Source organism: Taudactylus pleione, unplaced genomic scaffold (assembly GCF_031769625.1).
Source record: "Taudactylus pleione unplaced genomic scaffold, aTauple2 ptg000122l, whole genome shotgun sequence".
Lineage (NCBI taxonomy): Eukaryota > Metazoa > Chordata > Amphibia > Anura > Myobatrachidae > Taudactylus > Taudactylus pleione.
This window is the reverse complement of record NW_028284524.1, coordinates 7,541,012-7,560,039: the sequence shown is the minus strand read 5'-3', so window position 1 is coordinate 7,560,039 and position 19,028 is coordinate 7,541,012. Positions and strand designations below refer to the sequence as shown.

General features: G+C 41.2%; 1 protein-coding gene across 4 annotated transcripts in view; it reads right to left on the bottom strand.

Moving 5' to 3' along the window:
• Positions 1-19,028, bottom strand: part of SPEG (striated muscle enriched protein kinase) — a 246,545-nt gene that overhangs the window by 89,987 nt on the left and 137,530 nt on the right. For all 4 annotated transcript variants that reach the window (XM_088472324.1, XM_088472326.1, XM_088472327.1 and 1 more), the window contains one exon: positions 178-438. In XM_088472324.1, the coding sequence (XP_088328450.1) occupies positions 178-438 (261 nt within the window). The remainder of the gene's footprint in view (positions 1-177; positions 439-19,028) is intronic.

Below are 19,028 nucleotides of genomic sequence, written 5' to 3'. Positions count from 1 at the left end.
CCAAATAGCAAAACTGTGGCAGAGCATCCTGGGATGTGTAGTTCTACAACAGCTGGGGGGGGACGGTTATTGCCCACCCCTAGACTGTAGGAATTCAAGGTAACTGTTGAGAGTAAGAACACATAGAGGAACAGAACAGAAAGGGGTGAGAGAATAGCCATATGAGATGAAAATTACCTCTTGCCGTGCTCAGTTTACAGGTGTAAACCCCACTGTCGTCTTCATGCACAGAGTTGAGGAGAAGCAGGCACTGCTTGCCGTTGAAACGCATCTTACAATCCAGCAGGGCTGGCTGAAGCAACTTCCCCTGGAACATCCAGTCCACGTCCAGATCCGGGGGTCCCGACACCACACACTCAAACACAGCTGCCTCTCCAGCGCACACACTCACATCCTGCAAGGGGGTCACCACCTCCAAGCTGGCACTGCCAGAAGAAGCTTTGTTTGCACACACAGAGACACAACACCAAGACACCACAACATGACATGACACAATGACCGACAAAAGGACAACACAAAGAGAGGGAAGATAAATGTTACACCCGGAAATGATTGGAAGAGGAGAAGATGGACAGATGAAAGGGGGTGAAGAAGGAGCAGAAAGAAAACATTGAGGTTTTTACTTTAACAAGTAAAACAACTTCAAGAACATTACAATTCTCAATGCTCCAAGAATCAATTAAACACACACAGTTGGGGTAAAAATAAATTAATAAAGCAGAAAATACAGACATTAAACAAATGAGGATCATGGGCAACAGGACATCTCAATACTTCATTTCCAGTCATTGAAACAATGGACTTTATAGAAAGTGATCAGATACAGCAGATTCTCACTGCCACTGCCTGTATTTTCATGTGATTGCTTTATAATTCTACATTTTAATGAATGACGGGGAGTTTATTTGTCAACTCTGATCCTCAGTAACAAATATACAAGATCGGACTGACCCACATGTGCACAGGGGAAATCCCCAGTGGGCCCCACTGCCTGAGACTCCTCCTCTTCCTCTAGGGTTTAGTAACTTTGTGGATCATGGATGAAATAATTAGGTGTTTGGTTTGTTTCTATGGAGACTACACCAAGATTAGCCCGGCTGCCATTCAAAGTGGGTGTCCCATCTTTTATAAAGGAGCCCTGTTTGTTGCATGTCCTCTTTAGTGGTTGGTCAAGTCCCTCTGTGGTGGATGGCCACACCCCCTCTGGTGGCTAGCCACACCCCTCAAGCTTGGGCCCCTACTACTGTATTTCCTGGTGGATCCTTCATGCCCCAGTCAGACACTGCAAATATATATTACAAATTATGCAAATATTTTTGGGCAGGTTTAAACAGTGGTTACGTTAGGGTCAGACCAGATGTTTCAAAATAGTATATTCTTAAAGTGATGCTAAGGGCCCAATCAGGCTGGGTAACCAATGGGGTTTCAACAACGCATATACAAACACCAGTGAGACCGCATGTTAATCAGAAATGCTCTTGGCATGCAGATTGCCGTTTGGGATATTGTAAATTAGGCGCATATTCTGCGATGCCCTGGAAATACGCTATTTTATGTGCATTTTTCTTTTGAGTAATTACTGCCAATTTTGTTAACAACTCCGCATCAGCTACTAGGTACAGCATGTAGGAATGAGTTGATATGCATACGCAAAACTTTTATCCTTATTTTTAAGTCAAGAATTTTAGTTGCTTAAAACCTAGCTTTATAAGGATACAGGGCTATTTGTCTGTCAAAATAGGTTCAGAAGCTATAGGAAAATAATTATATATATTGTATATACTTATATATATTAACGTCCAAAAACACGGCGGCACTCTCGGGATTTCTTAATGCATTAAATCATCCACTGCTCATCACTGGGATAAACTCCAATGTTTCAGATTACTTTAATATTTTTTCAAGGATACAGTACTGCATGAAAAAAGATTAAAGTAATCTGAAACGTTGGAGTTTATCCCAGTGATGAGCAGTGGATGATTTAATGCATTAAGAAGTCCCGAGAGTGCCGCCGTGTTTTTGGACGTTTATGGGACACCTTCATCTGTGTGTGGAGGGCACCTGGGCAAGTAAAATTTTGTGTTGCGAGTGCCGGACAGATCGGGTTATATATTATATATATATATATATATATATTTAGAAAAGAAGGCTCTCAAAAGGGCTTTTAAAATAAAACTTATCTTATGGAAAATACATCTTAGCCCAGGATATTATGTCATAGTTAATGAGAAGTTCAGGAGCTGAGGGCCCCATTCAGACCCGCTCGCTAGGGTGCGTTCGCACGCAGCCAGCCGATGTTTGCATTCTGCGCATGTGTACGCATCACAGAGCGCGAACCAGTGCGAGCGATCAGGATGCGTTCGCTCGCTACGCATAGACAGCCCGGCTGATTGAGTGACAGGAGAAGCCATATTTGTGGGTGGTGACAGGGGCTGGCCGCTAGAAACGGGGGAGTGGAGGTGCGAACGCAGGTGTGCCTGATCATCTTAATGCCATGTCAGAGGCGTGCATAATTAAGAGGCAGCGTCATAGTACACGTCACATGGTTGAAAATCACACTGAATCACTCGCAGTGCTTGTGGTAGAGTATGGTCAGTCACAAGCGCTGCGATCACTTCTGATGGTACTCGATGTTACCGATGGTTGCATACACTTCCTGGAGATGACGTGCGCAAGTGGGCGTCTTAAGACAGGCTGGTGGGCGTCTGCCTACACATAGTGATCACACGCTAAGACATAGTGGGTGTGCTAATGCCTTGCCGTGCGATCGCCTGCCTTTGCCACATTTGCATATGCTGGGTGCGTACGAACGCATCTTGCGAGCGGGACTGAATCGAGCCCTGAGTTCCTGCTGAAAAATAGCCATGAAAGGATGTGACTAGAAAGAAACATAGGCCCTCATTCAGAGCCATTCGCTATTTGTGGTCGTTCGTTCAAAAACAAGGGGTGGCTATTCAAATGATCCGTTCGCACATTGCAGTCTGTTCACACCCCTAAGTCTGAATGAGCGAGCAAAACATACGCTCGTTTATTTGATAAAAACGGCCCTTGGCCGTTCGCACCATACGTCATGTCCGCTATTTATTAGATTAATCGAGTACATCGTACAGCTTATGAACTGCTCGCTATTCTTGTGGTTGGTTTTTTCAACCGCTATTTTGCGAGCAGTTCTGAGTTAAAAAAAACCAAGTGACGTGGTCAATGACGCTGCTGTATTAATTATGCACTCCCTTAAAACGCCCGTTTTGACCTTTAAGCACGCCTGCATTCGAATTCCACTCCCCCGTTTTCAAGCACCTTCCCGTTACCACCCACAGACGCCTCATTCTGTCACTCAAAATAGCAGGCACCCGCTATATAGCGTGCAAACGATTTTCGGCCGCACTGACTGGTTCGCGCATGCGTACTAAAAACCGTACACATGCGCAGATGTGTGAACATCGCTCGGAACGAGCGTACTGCCGCTAGCGAGCGGCTCTGAATGAGGGCCATAGTTTATGTGACTTTTCATTTATATGCGTGTATAAAACTTATGGCTGAATATTTGCCTTAACGTATGCAAATGTTTTACAAATGCAAATTTACTAAATACTGTATGTGCTTTTATGCAGGTATAAAAGGACCCGAAGCCTAACATACAAGGTGATCCAATATAAGAAGAAAATATTAAACATTCACAAATATAGAAGCAGAACTTGTCAAAATCTTATCTCAAAGGACAAAGAAAGGTTCTGCAGAATATTGCATAGATATTACATGTAAATTCCCAACGTGAGTACTAATACTGTAACTTTCACACATATTTATGTAGTTCCAAGAGCTTATTGTTATAATAGGTATTTAACAAAAGGGATTGGTCAGCATGGAAAACATTTTTCCTATGCTCAGTAGATTTCCGGTCTTCAAGTCTATTGATGGATAAAGCAAGTGGTCATCCCAAAGGTGATAAGAGAGAAAAACAGCTTGCAGTATGCTGTACATAATGTATAATGTAATATATCTCAAGTTCTGTCAAGGTATGAAAACTGCTAGAAGCTGCATATATTTGTAAATGTTAACAATAGCTATTTTTTATAACACAATTTGTATTTAAGGTTTAGAGATATTTTAAAATGTTTCCTGCTCTGTCTCTGAGGAGCAGAGTTGACAAATACAGACACCAATAGCTTTCAGTGAACTGGGTGTACAGTAAATGGATACAATCTAACACCAGCGTGACACAATGGGTACATATGAAAATAACTTCCCCAAGCAGAAGAGTTATGGCATGTTGTTTAATTTAGCTTATATCATATTTCTGTAAGACTAAATGGCATGACTAATTAATGACTTCACTCTGTCTTAGTGTATGTTCGTTATAATAGTCCACCAAAATAAATAATAAAATAAAAATATCAATATACCCTAAGCATTCTCAGTAAGAGGTCTATGTAAGACTTGGAGAGAGATAAATTGGATGGAGATAAAGTACCAACCAATCAGCTCCTAACTGTCATGTTACAAGCGTTTTTTGAAAAATGACATCAAGGAGCTGATTGGTTGGTACTTAATCTCTCTCCACTTTATGGGGGGGTTAGGGTTAGGCTGTGGGGGGGAGGGTTAGGTTTAGGCTGCGAGAGGGGAGGGTTAGGTTTAGGCTGCAGGTGGGGGTTAGGGTTAGGCTATGGGGGGAGGGTTAGGTTTAGGCTGCAGCGGGGGGGTTAGGTTTAGGCTGCGAGAAGGGAGGGTTAGGTTTAGGCTGCGAGAGGGGAGAGTTAGGTTTAGGTTGTGGTGGAGAAGGGTTGGGTTTAGACTGCAGGAGGGGAGGGTTAGGTTTCGGATACGGGAAGAAGGGTTAGGTTTAGGGGTAGGGTTAGGAGTGGGGTTAGAGTACTTACTTACAGGGGGTCAGTATTTCAAACCAGTCAGGATTCTGGCTACAGGTTCTAAGTGCCGGTATTGTGTGCGCCAGGATCCCGTACCCAACCCGTCTATAAATATGTCCATGATTATAAGCGCTAGAAACCCATTTCTTCCTTCAAAAGCAATGCTTGATGATGCATCATTACAACAATATTTTGCACTATACATAAATCTTTGATAGTTAAATATTTAATAATCATCCAGCTTAACAAATGTGCTGCAGAAATAGAAACTACTGAATAAGTAGAATAAATATATGAAGAAACCCTTACATGACCTTATAAGGATAATCTTAGATTTTTAGTCTTTACTTAAAATAAATATTGTAAATTGTAAATTTTTAAGAAAGAGAAACTTGGATAATATAAAGGTTTATGCAGCTTTCTCATGAGAGGAGAGGCTTTCCCATAGTAATTAAAGGTGTGATCCATTTTTTTTATATTCTCTTTGCAAATAAACATGCCCCAACTATACAGCAGTCGGGGAGGTTCTCATTGACCAGGACCTCCACCCAGGGGTGCCAAGAGGAGGAGGGAGGAGCAGGTACTAATCACCCCTCCCCCATAACACTTCTTACCTGTCAGTGCCAGCAGCCTCTCTCCCCGGCCCGGTACAAGCTGCTGTGTACTGGGCTGCGGAGGGTCAAGGGAGGCTGCAGCAGTCTCTCTGCCTGGTGTGTGGGGAAGAGCGATTGCACTGATAGATGTGTTCTCTTTAAAAGATCTGATAAATCTCCCCCTTAGGCACAAACAGTGTGAGAGACTAACATTCAGGGGATCTAAAGCAGTTCCAGCAATGCAGCATGAACTGCTGACACTACTCTAGTCGCTGGGTAACATGCTGGACCCTCTAGAACAAGATGGAAGGACAGAACCTTGAAATCGGGACCATGCAACTATATTGGTGGGACCCTTTGTGGTACCTTATAATTTTAAATAAAAGCTAAGAGTAATGTGCTGTTTCCATCCTGTGCAGGTAACATGTCAATTTTAAGAACTGTTTGCAACGAGACATGAAGCCCAAAATGCAATGAATAATAGGTCCAGTGGCCTCTGCTAATGATGACTTTAAAAATATAATCTTTACGTACAAACTGGTATATTGCTAGAACGATTTATGACCGCATTACATTGGGCTCTAGGGTAGCCTTTTCGTATATGAATAACACCTCATGCCATCATAACAAATGATGTCTGTCAGTGAAGTCCAGAAACCCATAATGGTATCACAATGGATATGTGACAAGAGACAAAAAGGGGACAAGTCACAAAATCACAAGGGAAATGTGAACGATCTCATAACGAGGACCAGAAACAAATGCGTTGTAGTTTACAGACGAGTAATGACTGCAAACACATAGCTTTTCCAAAACAACATTTTATTGGGACTACAAATAAAAATAAAGTAAAGAGTTTAAACAAAGTCTGTTTTCTTCTCATCTGAAAATAAGTGGTAGTTTGTGAGGTACAGAATACAGCCACTAAAATAAGCTACTTCCTGCCTAGTGAATTATTCAAATTGGGTTCCTGCCTTTATGATGGATACTTGTCAGTGACATAAACTATTTAAAGATCGGAAACAGGTAAAAAATCCTTTTTATTTTGTATAACACCCTGTATTCACTTTTAATGATGTGAAAACACGCTATGGAATCTAAACTATTAATTTATAGACTGCCAATGTACAGGTCTGCAAAAGACTATGAGATGGTGACACTAAAGCTAACCTCATAGAGGGCTCCTATACAATTACCTCCTACCCTTATGATTCTTTCAGTCCTGATGAAGCCTGATGAACTGCACAATAATCACTATCAAAGTTAGTCAGGTACCGAGACCAACTCATAACTAAGCAGATTGTCTAGATTATCAAATAAAGGCAGAGAAGACTCCTATTATCCTGTATAAATATGATTGGACTCCTGCAATGTCCTGCACTGCAGTTAGACTTATCCACCTAGGTTTAAAGATGTCCATCCTCCAAAATTTCACAGGTGAACCACCCTTCCTTCCCCATTGTGCAGAATTGTGGGGTCCCAGGTCTGCAACCCAGTCAGCTATAAACAAACCTAGGGCGGACTGAGCTAAACACATCAAATTAGAATGTATATACAGCTCAGAGCAATATGTCAACAAAGACGATTGGATGACTGCTATGGTTCTGCTAGATGGGGGAAGCAGTGTTATATCTGTAAAATAAAACTTGTTTGTGCACATTATTATTATTATTATTAATAATAATAATAACAACAACAACAACGTGTTGAGAATGGCACGAATATGCATCGATTAGTCTAATATTACCTTCCATTACTATCACTTGCACTAAACTAATATCTGACTAGCTGAGTTAGAGCAAATGTTTCCTAATTACACTACAATTGAAAGAAATCTATTAATGTCTTTTTGGCATTTAGTGGTCATGGAAATATGTGTAATTACAGCATGTGTGTTCCTTTACATTTCTCATGGAGGAAATTGCATACATGATTTTGCTGCATGTAAGCTTCATGGACCTTTTCATGTTATTCTAACACGGGAGTACAATACACAGGGTTCAGTGTTACATGTACTGGCATCTGCAATGGAACACACAAGGTAAATAAGTTTCCCTGACCCAGCATAACAAGTTAAGATATCAGGCCAGAGCTGGTGCAATGGATAATGTTGTCATGTCCATGTTATTTTTGCCTCTACTTCAGGCAAAAAGACAGAAAGAGAAAGTGGCAAAAAACCTACAGATAGGTGATTGCATGTGTAATGCACACAATCATATCTGATTTCAGCCCACTCTTCCTTTCTGGACCCTGCCCGTCAACATAAAAGACCATGCAAACATTTCATTATTAAGCTCCATATTGTAAACCATAAGGCACAACTGACCCAGCAGACGCATATATTGCCTTCTCAAGTTATGTGGCCAACTACCTACTGAGGTAATGGGGTTTCCACCATCCAGGTTAGTAGACAGACATAAATCCACAGTCAAATCACATTATTATGACCACCTCCTACATTTGGCATCAGCAGCATGTAGCTCATGTAGTACGTCATGTGCCATGCAGTGGCTTGGTGGGTATATAAGGCGTGCGATAGGCCGTCTGCACACATATCACTCGTTGCTGTCATGGGTAACTAGGGCGACTTATCCCAGTTGCAGAAAGGGATGATTATTGGCTTTCGGGCCAAGGATGGAAGTATTTCTGAAACAGCGTAGCTTGTGAACGGTTCGCGTGCTGCTGTGGTGAAGGTGTATCATGACTGGAAAAATGGCACCATTGCGAATAACCAACGTGGAAACTGCGGAGCACCACGTGCCATTGATGTGAGAGGTGAACGTCGGCTACGAAGGTGCGCGAGGGCTTCAGTGGATCAGCTCCCCGTCAAAGTGAACCTGGGGGCCACAAGATGTGTGTCTAAAATGACAATTCAGAGAACCCTGCTGCGTATGGGGCTCCGAAGCAAACAGATGGTTACTGCACCTATGCTAATGAAGGTACATCGGCGAAAAAGGCTTCAATTTTCACGCCTGTATCGGAACTGGACCTCCGCTGATTGGCGAAGGGTTGCCTTCTCCGATGAGTCACATTTTCTGCTTCATCGACCGAATGGATATTGGTGTGTCAGACGAGAAACATTGGATACAAACACCCTGCAACTATTGCTGGGAGAACACAAACTGGTGGTGGCAGCGTTATGGCCTGGGGAATGTTTTAATGGCATTCTCTAGGCCCACTCATCCATGTGGAAGGCACACCCTCAAACAAATTGGTTATGAATCCATACACCAATTCATGCTGATTGTCTTCCCTGAAGCAGATGGGATCTTCCAGCAAGACACTGCAACATGTCACACCGCTAGAAATGTCCGACAGTGGTTGGACGAGCACGACCAAGACTTCCAAGTACTACTCTGGCCCCCTAATTCCCTGTACTTGAACTCAATTGAGCATCTGTGGGACCACCTTGATCGTTGTGTTCGCTCTATGGATACTCCACCACGCACCTCCAGCAGCTGTGGCATGCACTGCAGTCAGCATGGCTCCAGATACCTGTGCCAACTTACCAGCACCATATTGAGTCACTCCCAGTCCGTCTAGCTGCTGTCCGTGCTGCACATGGCGGGTACTCTGGCTATTAGATGGTTCGTATAATAATGCGTCTTGACTGTGTATATGAGGTCTGTAAGTGATGGGAACCTGCAATGCTTCTTTATGAGACAAAGGGGTATAGTTATAAAAGCTCCCTCCCGACGCTATTCAATTTGCGTTGAATTCCCTCCTATGTGTGCCTAGGAATCCGGTTTACCATAAAAGTGCAAATGTCAGGAGAAAGTCATATATCAATAAAGGAAAGCCTGTGTGCTGTAGTGAAGGGGACACTTCTTTAAATGAAAGTCTCTACCCCTTTGCTTTATTTAAATATTCCATCCCACAATCACATTTCAGTGCAAAACTAAATGCAATCCACACTCAGCAAGGAGAGTCCTTTACTTTGCCCACTTCCGCCCATCCACAGGAGTAAGGTTTTGTACGCCTGCATATGCCTCCATCTTGGCCAGCTAATGTATGTACGTACCTCTTTGTAAAGCTAATTACCCTCGTACAGAAGCAGACAAAGAACATCACTTAAGACAATTCACACTTCCGTTCCACACTTTTGCAATTCTTTGCTGTCAATATTGTTTATGGTTTAACCCAGAGGTTCCCAAACGCGGTCCTCAGGGTTCCCCAACAGTTCAAATTTTAGAGACATTCATGGTTGAACACAGGTGATTTAATTAGTACCTCAGTCAATTTGATTTAACCACCTGTGCTCAGCCATGGATATCTGTAAAGGTGCATACACAGACAACGATTTTGAAAATGAACGATTTTAGTAAACGATTTTCGTTTATATTTTCAATGGGAAAATGAACGAAAATTGTTTACTAAAATCGTTCATTTACTAAATGTAATGAGCGATTTTTTTTGAACCACAAACGATTTTTGTACTTTCCCTTAATGAAAATCGTTAAGTTGTTCAGTCAGAATGGACGATGAACTACAAACTACAAACGGGGACGCGCATGAACGATAATCGTTCATCGTCTAGGCTAAAAAATACAATGATTTTTTAAACAATCTGATCTGTTGGGGAGCCTTGAGGACTGCGCTTGGGAACCTCTGGTTTAACCTGTAATTTTTCCATATATATATATATATATATATATATATATATATATATACACACACATATATAGCCTGATATCTTGCAACCTACATCTATTAGATCTCATCTCAATCTCCTATTATAAAGTATGACAAGAATGTGTGGCAGTGCTATACAAACATTATGAGCATGTCGTAGTAATCTGGACACTGGGTGGCACTATAACAAGTGTCTGGATACTACTGCATTTGGTCTAGGAAAAAGCAAGATAAATGAGATCTGCCACTCATACTGGAAAATGCAAATATGCAGAAAAAAAGATTTTCATACTTAACTGAATAACAATAGAAAAAAAGATATATGTATATTCTACCTCATCAACAGAGGTGCAAAAAGTGCAAATATAGCATTAAGGGTTCTATTGTCTATCTTCTAGTCACAAAATCCCTGAATGCGTGTAGAAAAAGAATATTTCATATGGGAATGCATTATGTCGGTACGATGTGCCTAAACTGATCTAGGAATGAAAGAGTTAAAAGTCTACTCATGAGTGCTCTGTTCTGAAGGGTTGCCCAAAGAATCTTCTGTTCAGTGAAATCCTATGAAGAGGGTTTTTTCATATTGCAGTTACAAATGATTTAGGTGACCCTTTATGTTAAACCACAACCTCTGTTTTTGGAAGGAGTAGCCTAAGGAGCCTTCAGTGATGGAGTGGCTGGCATTTGAAGGGTTCTGACATACAGCCAGTAGTCGCTCACCTCTTCATCCCTGGTTATCAACACGTCAGATGCTGCCCACTTTGGTACCGAACTCCACCATTATCAAACATTAATATCAATATCAGAAATCAATGTCTAATAATGCAACTCATTTGAAGAAATACTGTTTTCACCTTATTTTTTTTAAATCGATATAGCTATAATAATAATAATAATATTATTACTATTATTATTAATAATTATTATTTTCATGTGGTAAGGTAGTCATTGCTGCCAGGAATCTCAGTGCCTATTTTTACCCAGGCATAGCAAGTGTATTCTACCAAATAAATAGTTCAGATGTTGGGACATTAACTCTCAGGGTCTGATTCACAGTTGAACACTAATTTGATGTTCACACAGTTGAGCGATTATCGGTGGTTTGCGCATCCGTTACAGCCACATTGTGCACGCGGTGCGAATGAATTGTGAACACGGATTCACTCGCACTTGATTGACAGGAATAGACCGTTTTGCGGGTGGTAACAGGTAGTTCCAGTAAAAACACAGGCGTGTTGGGGCCATTTCCTGGGCGTGTACTAGCCAGTGTCTGCCATCACTCACTAAGAGAACAACGCTCCAGTGTCTCAATTACCATGTCCATTCTGAGTGACCATAGACTCAGTCAAGTGTCGATATTTTAAGGATCTGCATCTAATGTTGCGTCCGATGCTGCAGTTGCGGGCAGCTACAGGGGCTCCGGTGACCGTCTCAATACAAATTCTGCTGGCTGATGCATTAGCATATTTTAGCAATTGCTAAGCGGCAAAATTTGCAAATGCGTTTGCTTTAGTGTGAATCAGGCCCTCAAGCAGGACTTGGGCAATATGGGGTTGTTACAGAAAGTCAAGTATACCCTGTCAGAGTACTGGGACTAGTAGTTCAACAACAGGTGGCGAGCTGCAGATTTCATACCTATGCTTTAATGTGATACAAATCAAACCAAAGTCCCCAATCCCTGACTATTTGCTGCTTCCTGCTAGGGAGTGAGTCTTCAGCCTAATGCTGTTCATCTGTCTTTGAACTACGGTCCCAATCATCCCTTGTAAGCTGGGAATTGTAGTTTAACAACAACTTTAAGTTACCAGTAGCTGTAATGGTACATTATCTGAGTACCGAAAGCCAGAGAAAGACATGTGTCATTAGTGGCTGGAGATATGGCATATAGTGCAGTCTGTTAGTCAGTGTCCTCCCAGGGTGAGTGTCAGTGATACATGGAGACCTCCTCCATTCTTTTCCTGTTCCGTCATATCTGTCAGAGGAGATCTATCCTGCTCCTCTGTCTCCCCCTGGTGCTGATGGGCCTCTCCTCTCAGTACAGTCCGATTTTCTGGGCCAGCAGCTTGGCTCCTGTGTTAGTTTGTTAGTGACAGGAGATTATCTGACTCGCCCTGTATACAGACAGAAACTGCAGTCAGCGTGCGGGCAAGCGAGCCATTCACAGCACAGGGAAAACAGCTTGCAATGCTGGGGGAAGGGGGAGCACAGGAGCAGCAAAAGACATACCAACTTTTAAAAGGGTAAAATATAGATAAGAGACACACTGCTCCACAATGTGACAATACTTTGTAATATAGATGAACATATTCATATTCAAATTGAGCTATATAATTTCAAATATTTTCCACTTACCACGAGTGGAGTTTTACCTGCCTACATGGCAGTTCCCAAAAAGAAGATATTTCAAGTATGTAATGCACATTAAGCCATGTTCAATAAATTGGAATAAAAATGACAATGTTGTAATATTTTTATATTCCTGAAATATCAGAAAAGTATGATATAAAGAAAAATTGTAAAGAAAAAAAAAGCAAAACAAAAACTAATTGTAAAGAAAAAATAAAGATTAAAAAAAAAATAAAAATAAAAATAGGACATGACAGTAGAATTTCAGTGTGGATTGAAATATGGCTTAGTAAGGTAAAATTACAAATTTTCCATTATTAATAGAATTCTTTTTTATTTTAAACTTAATTGAATATTGTCACAGGGAACAGAGTGAATTTATTTTAAAAGTTGACACATTTTTTGTACATATAACACAAGCCAATATTAAAAAAACAGAAGTGTTTAAACACAATAAATATTCTGCACACTCACAATGTTAGGCATACAATACTACACAGCAATGCCAAAAGCAGGACATGCACAATTCATCAGCAGGAGGTAAACATTGCATAGCAAGGAGATGATAGGTGATGATCAAAAAGAATTGAGTCATACAAATATAGGCAAACAATCATAAATACGGCACATATTAGTTCACACAGCCCAAACATTATAACTGAAGTGTAGGTCAACAAGAAATCACAGATAATTACATTGTAATTCCTTAAAAATATTACAGCAGCATCAAACGTTAAAGAACGAATTGTGCACAATGTTATAGATGTGTTAAACATTGTCTGTGTTAAACATTGTGTCAGCATGCTATATAAAAAGTTATATATGCAGTTTGAGGTGTATTATTATTACATTTATGCTGACAGAGTCTATGAAATACCACATAAGTATTTTAATACTAAAAAAATTCTTCCAGTGTCAAAACTGCTGCTACTTTTTAACAGCATCTTCCATTGACTAGAACCATATTATCTATTCTGCACTAAAGTGAATTAAACTATAACAATTCCATCACATGTCTGTCACCTTCTTAATAATGCAACATTCACTATAACGCCAGCTTTGAGTTTTGAGCTAGTGGTATAAAGAGGAGGCACTACATTATGGTATATCCTGAAATAAGCAGGTGTCTTATTTCTGGACTGACCTGCTAATGTGGTAGTAACTTTTAAGTAACTAAGGGGCCTATTCGTTATGAAGTGCCGTTGGCCTGCGGAAATTATGTTGTTCAAACTCGCCGCAGTTTTCAGTAGTTAATAGTGATTCACTGGAGCAATTCATCATTGTAACTGCCCCGTTACTCCTAACCTGCTTCTTGCACCGCTGAATAGTATCAGTAAAAGTTTACACTTAGAGGCAGAATAGCTGAGCCTGTGCAATAGAGAAGTGGGCTAATGAATCCCTTCTCACACTCTTTTACTCCTTCCTATAGGAAGTTCCCACAATCAAGCTCCAAAGGTTTTCATATTTCAGAGTTTGATGAATGGCAGACAGTCACATTGGGAGTCCAATGATGAAAAGACCCGTTACATAAAACGTGAGGAAACTATTCTTTCTGCAAGAATAACCTTAATGAATAGGCCCCTAGATGATTCAGTGATCTATTTACAATTTGCTTTGATTAATTTAGTTTAAAAAAAAAAAAAAGAAAACTTAATATTCACCCCATCCCCCCGTTACCCCTTCTTATGTGAATGGTAAGTGTCCCAGATGCTGATATTGCAGGTCACCAATGCAAGAATTACCTTTCAAAGTCACAATGCAATCACTACTGGGACTTTAAACATCAGCGGCAGCAAGCTTTGTGATAACATGGCAGGAAGCTGTGCTGTGACCTACTTAGAATTTGGGCTTTCTATCCCATTTCAACAGGAAGGGAAATGTGTACAGGAAAGGGATCCTGGATATATGACCATCACAAAATATATGAGGATAATTAATACATTTTTTTTTAAATAAATAATAATAATAATAATTAAAAAAAGAAACAAAGAACAGGAATGGAATTTATCTTCATCCTACTAGTGGTTGTTGAATGATTGATTGATTGATTGCCACATAACATAACAAGCAGATTATTTAGTAAAGCCTGAGTAATGCCTACTATAATAAACCAATAAAAAATATAATAATATTGTACCATTGACCCCCATGCAGGGCCGTAACGTAACTAGGGTGGTGCGACCTGTGCCATAGTACAGGGCACTGCAGGGCAGGGGGCGCTGTTTGGGTTGCCAATTTTCCTGTTTATTATCATTCTCACTTGTAACTTCCTCTTCTTTTATCCCCAGCATATCCTGACCTCCCCTATCTCTTCCCTGGCCCTTCCCCATGAGGCCATGGCTCTGTTTCAGGTGCCCCATCTTATGTCCCTATATAGAAATTGGGGGGGGCGCCAATGCTCTCTCTGGCACAGAGCACCAAAAGTCTAATTACGGCTCTGCCCCCATGCAACTCACCGCTCCTTGCTCTTTCTAGCAACAGTGCATTGTCTTTACCTTTCCCCTGTTGCTTGTACTACCCAGCCTGTGTTGTTACAGTAATGTTTTGTACTTATGTTATGTACTTAGACCATAGTTAACTTTTTTGTATTGTATTTATGCTGTTAATTTGTAATGTTTTATGTCTTCCCCTTTGTACCGCGCTGCAGACACATTGTGGGGCATTATAAATTATAGATAAAAAAAGAATACACTATATATACAATGAGTAACACAGTCCAGTCAATGATCAAAACTGCACTTGAATGAAAGAACACATGCTGCATTCCTGTCCTGGAATTAGCTGAGTAGCATAATGCATAATTCAAGTTTTGCCGTACCATGCATACATACGTCAGAAAGCAGAACTAATTGCCCTGCAGAGTGTCTATTTTATGTGTTCAGTTTTTAGTAGCTGACCTAGCAATCCTACAGCAACTCCCAGTCGTGATAATTCCTTTTTTTGCTGAAATTGAATACGGCCATTATGATAAAATAAAGTCATGGGACCTTACACGTACTTGTATTTGATAATTTAAAAACACAAGTTAAAACACCAGTGAAAAAGCATGCGGTTGTTAACTTGTACTTTACTTGTAAGAGTAGATATTTTGAAACAAAGGATAAAGAGTAGATGTTTCAAACCTTCTAATGCGGACAAGTACAGAAGTTGCCGACTGGCGGTCATCGATAATTGCCGATCCGACGGGGAATCAGTGAAATTTTTTATGTTAAAAATCCCGATTTGCTGATCATGATCATATTTTGATTGTGATTGGCAAATCAGAGAAATCCAGCATATTGGTTTTCAATGATGCCCAGACCCCGGCGTCTGGGGATGGGGGAATTGGCCCAATCCGTTGGCTGATGTATGGGGGCCTTACATTCTATAAAATGATAGATATAAGCTGATTGGTTGCCAAGGGCTACATCTCCACCTGTCCTCTTTAGAAGGTTTGTTACTTCTCCTCCTATATTCCCAGGGCACAAGAGGGTGACACAGAAGCTCATAGAGCCTTTTCAATTGCCGACTGCATTACTAAGAATTGTCAAGGTGGGCCCCTTGTACTGGTGGAGTCCTGCATTACTAAAGGTTGTAATGGTGGGAACCTTGTACTGGTAGAGCACTAGCAATTGCCGACTGCATTACTAAGGATTGTAATGGTGGGTCCCTTGTACTGGTGGAGCCCTAGCCATTGCCGATTAAATTACTAAGGATTGTAGTAGTGGGCCCCTTGTACTGGTGGAGCCCTAGCCATTGCCGATTAAATTACTAAGGATTGTAGTGGTGGGCCCCTTGTACTCGTTGAGCCCTGCATTACTAAGGATTGTAATGGTGGGACCCTTGTACTGGTGGAGCACTAGCAATTGCCGACAGCATTATTAAGGATTGCAATGGGTGGGCGCCTTGTAGTGGTGGAGTCCTAGCAATTGCCGACTGCATTACTAAGGATTGTAATGGTGGGCCCCTTGTACTGGTGGAGCCCTATCAATTGCCGACTGCATTACTAAGGATTGTAATAGTTGGCCCCTTGTACTGGTGTAGCCCTTGTAATTGACTTTATTGCCTTTTGATTGAAGTGGCTTTGCCCCTTGGGAGAGAAATAATGACACAGACAATCAGGGGAACAGCATATCTGCAACAGACATCAGTAATGCTGACCAAAAAAATAAAACTCACTAGAATACTTAATATAAACATATACAAACCCACTTCATTTTCTGGTGATAAAAGACCATTAGCCTTAAACACAAGAAGAATTATATAAAAGACTATCTAGCAACAGCCATTAATAAATACAAAATAAGTTATAGGAGCTTGTGAAAGATATTTTTCCTCTGCACAGCAGAACGTCCTGGCAGCAATCCTACTAAAGCTGCAATCACACATACTCTATTTCATTTTCTTTTTAACAGCATATTTTGTATCTTGTGAACATGAGGTTAATACCCTGTTTACAAGGATGTCTGTATTCTCTTTGCAAAACTGTTTAGTACAGGAAAATGGTATGGCTGCACAGTGCGTCAGATGGAACCAAGGTTGGTCAACAAGCATCAATGGTTAACCACCAATGGTGTTGCCATCTATGGCGGAGATCCAATGCTTCCTCTTTATCGATGGCACGTAGCCACACAATGTTTTTTTTTTACCCATGTGACAGAACACAGGCCTAACTCTGCCCCCGACATGACCTGTGAAGCCCCACCCCACTCTCTGATTGGCCCACTGCCAGGCAAGTATTTATGCAGGGATGACCATCAGTGGATGAAACCATCGATGGTTCCCAGACAATGGTTTCATACAATCGAGGTCAACCACCAATTACCCACCGATGGTCATCTCTAGTTGGAAAATGTTTGCATTTCAGTACTCAAGGAGCGGGTCACCTGATCTCTGTGTCAGAGCCCTTCCATGTACATATAGGGCCTGATTCAGAGCCACTCGCTGCTGGCGAGCGCTCGCTCTGAATCAGGGAGTGTTTTTTTTTTTTCTCCAGCCCGCTCGCAAAGCTGTGGGTGACCAGCTTGTACGAGTGGCCTGGAGTCCGTCGCGATTATCGCGACCATCGAGCTTGCGACGAGACCCTGTGGTAGGGTATCAGCTCCCGCAAGCCTGAGTGGACTTCCTGCTCTAATAGGGCCGCCCACAAACGGCAGGCATTCCTAAGGGAACAGCTGCGTTTGCCCAACCACCCCCGCTCCCCGCCTACAAAACGGGGCGAGCTGTCACTCACCGACAGCCGCCCAGTCTTGTAGCGAGACCCGTAGTGACTTAAGTTCAGTCGCAGGAGGGGTCTAGCGCATGCGCACGCCAGAGGCAGCCCATGCGCAGTGGTGGACCATCGACCTGCTTGCGAGCGCTGTATGCTTGCAAGCGGGTCTGAATCAGGCCCAAAGCAATTACACAAGGGGACAGGGATTGTATTGATAATAAGCATGTTAAGAAGAGAAGCATTCCAATGCCAGGGGTTTAGTTGATTTGGGTAACTTCTCCACTTTAACTATCTCCAAGGCTTGATACAACTCCCCTTATATGTTACAGTGAACCAGAAAGATTTATGCAAATATTTTTTTTTTCTAGGGACTGCAGCTTTAAAAGACTCTGTGGACGGTCTCCTTTTTACCTGATAATGGCTGATAACATAAAACTAGAATAATGTCAACATATATGTTTATAATTCAACTTCTGTTTCAGATGTAGTGTAGTGTAATGGTCCTTTAAGTTTGATTTTCATTTGTAGTCATTTTTTCATTTGACTTTTTCCCAGCTTTCAAAGTTCAAAGTGGAAGAGCAATCAGTTCTTTAAGCCTGGTACAAGTCCATAACATATTTTGCAGATCATTCTGACTGTGGCTTATTTAATACGTCTGTGATATTAACAGACGGCCATGCCTCTCATTTTACAGCAGTTAACATGCATAGAGATAAGTTGCACTGTTAGTCAGGTTTCAGCCCAAATTGCAATGAACTCAGCCTCCATCTTCCCTAAAGTATGGCAAACTTAGTGTTGGAAACTACTCATGCAGCAAGTTGCCTTTTAATGGGTAGTGCCATGCAGAGATCAGTTCGGGGATCAGCTTAGTGCGACATGCGGTAATTTCATATGCAGAGGAGAGTGTAACAGAATGCGGCTGTCACTAGAACTCAAGAGCCTCGTAGTGTACAAAACATGAAACCAGAGGGTTGTTCAGAGCGAATGGTATATATATATATATATATATATATATATATATATATATATATATATATATATATATATATATATCTATCTATCTATATATATATATATATATATATATATAGAGAGAGAGAGAGAGCGAGCAAATGGCACTATATACATATATATATATATATGTATATAGTGCCATTTGCTCGCTCTCTCTCTCTATATATATATATACATATATAGTCTTGATAAAAGGGTTTGCACCCTGAAACATTTACCTACTCCCTGGGACCGGGAGATTCTTTACACTTTGCATTAACGGGCCTAGAGTGCAATCCATGTTTGCACTTGTATATATAGGAGAGGCATTGGGAGAGCTGCATGTTTTAACTATACATGTATCCTGCACTTGCATCCCGAATAGTCTCATATGCCGGGGTGCTTCCT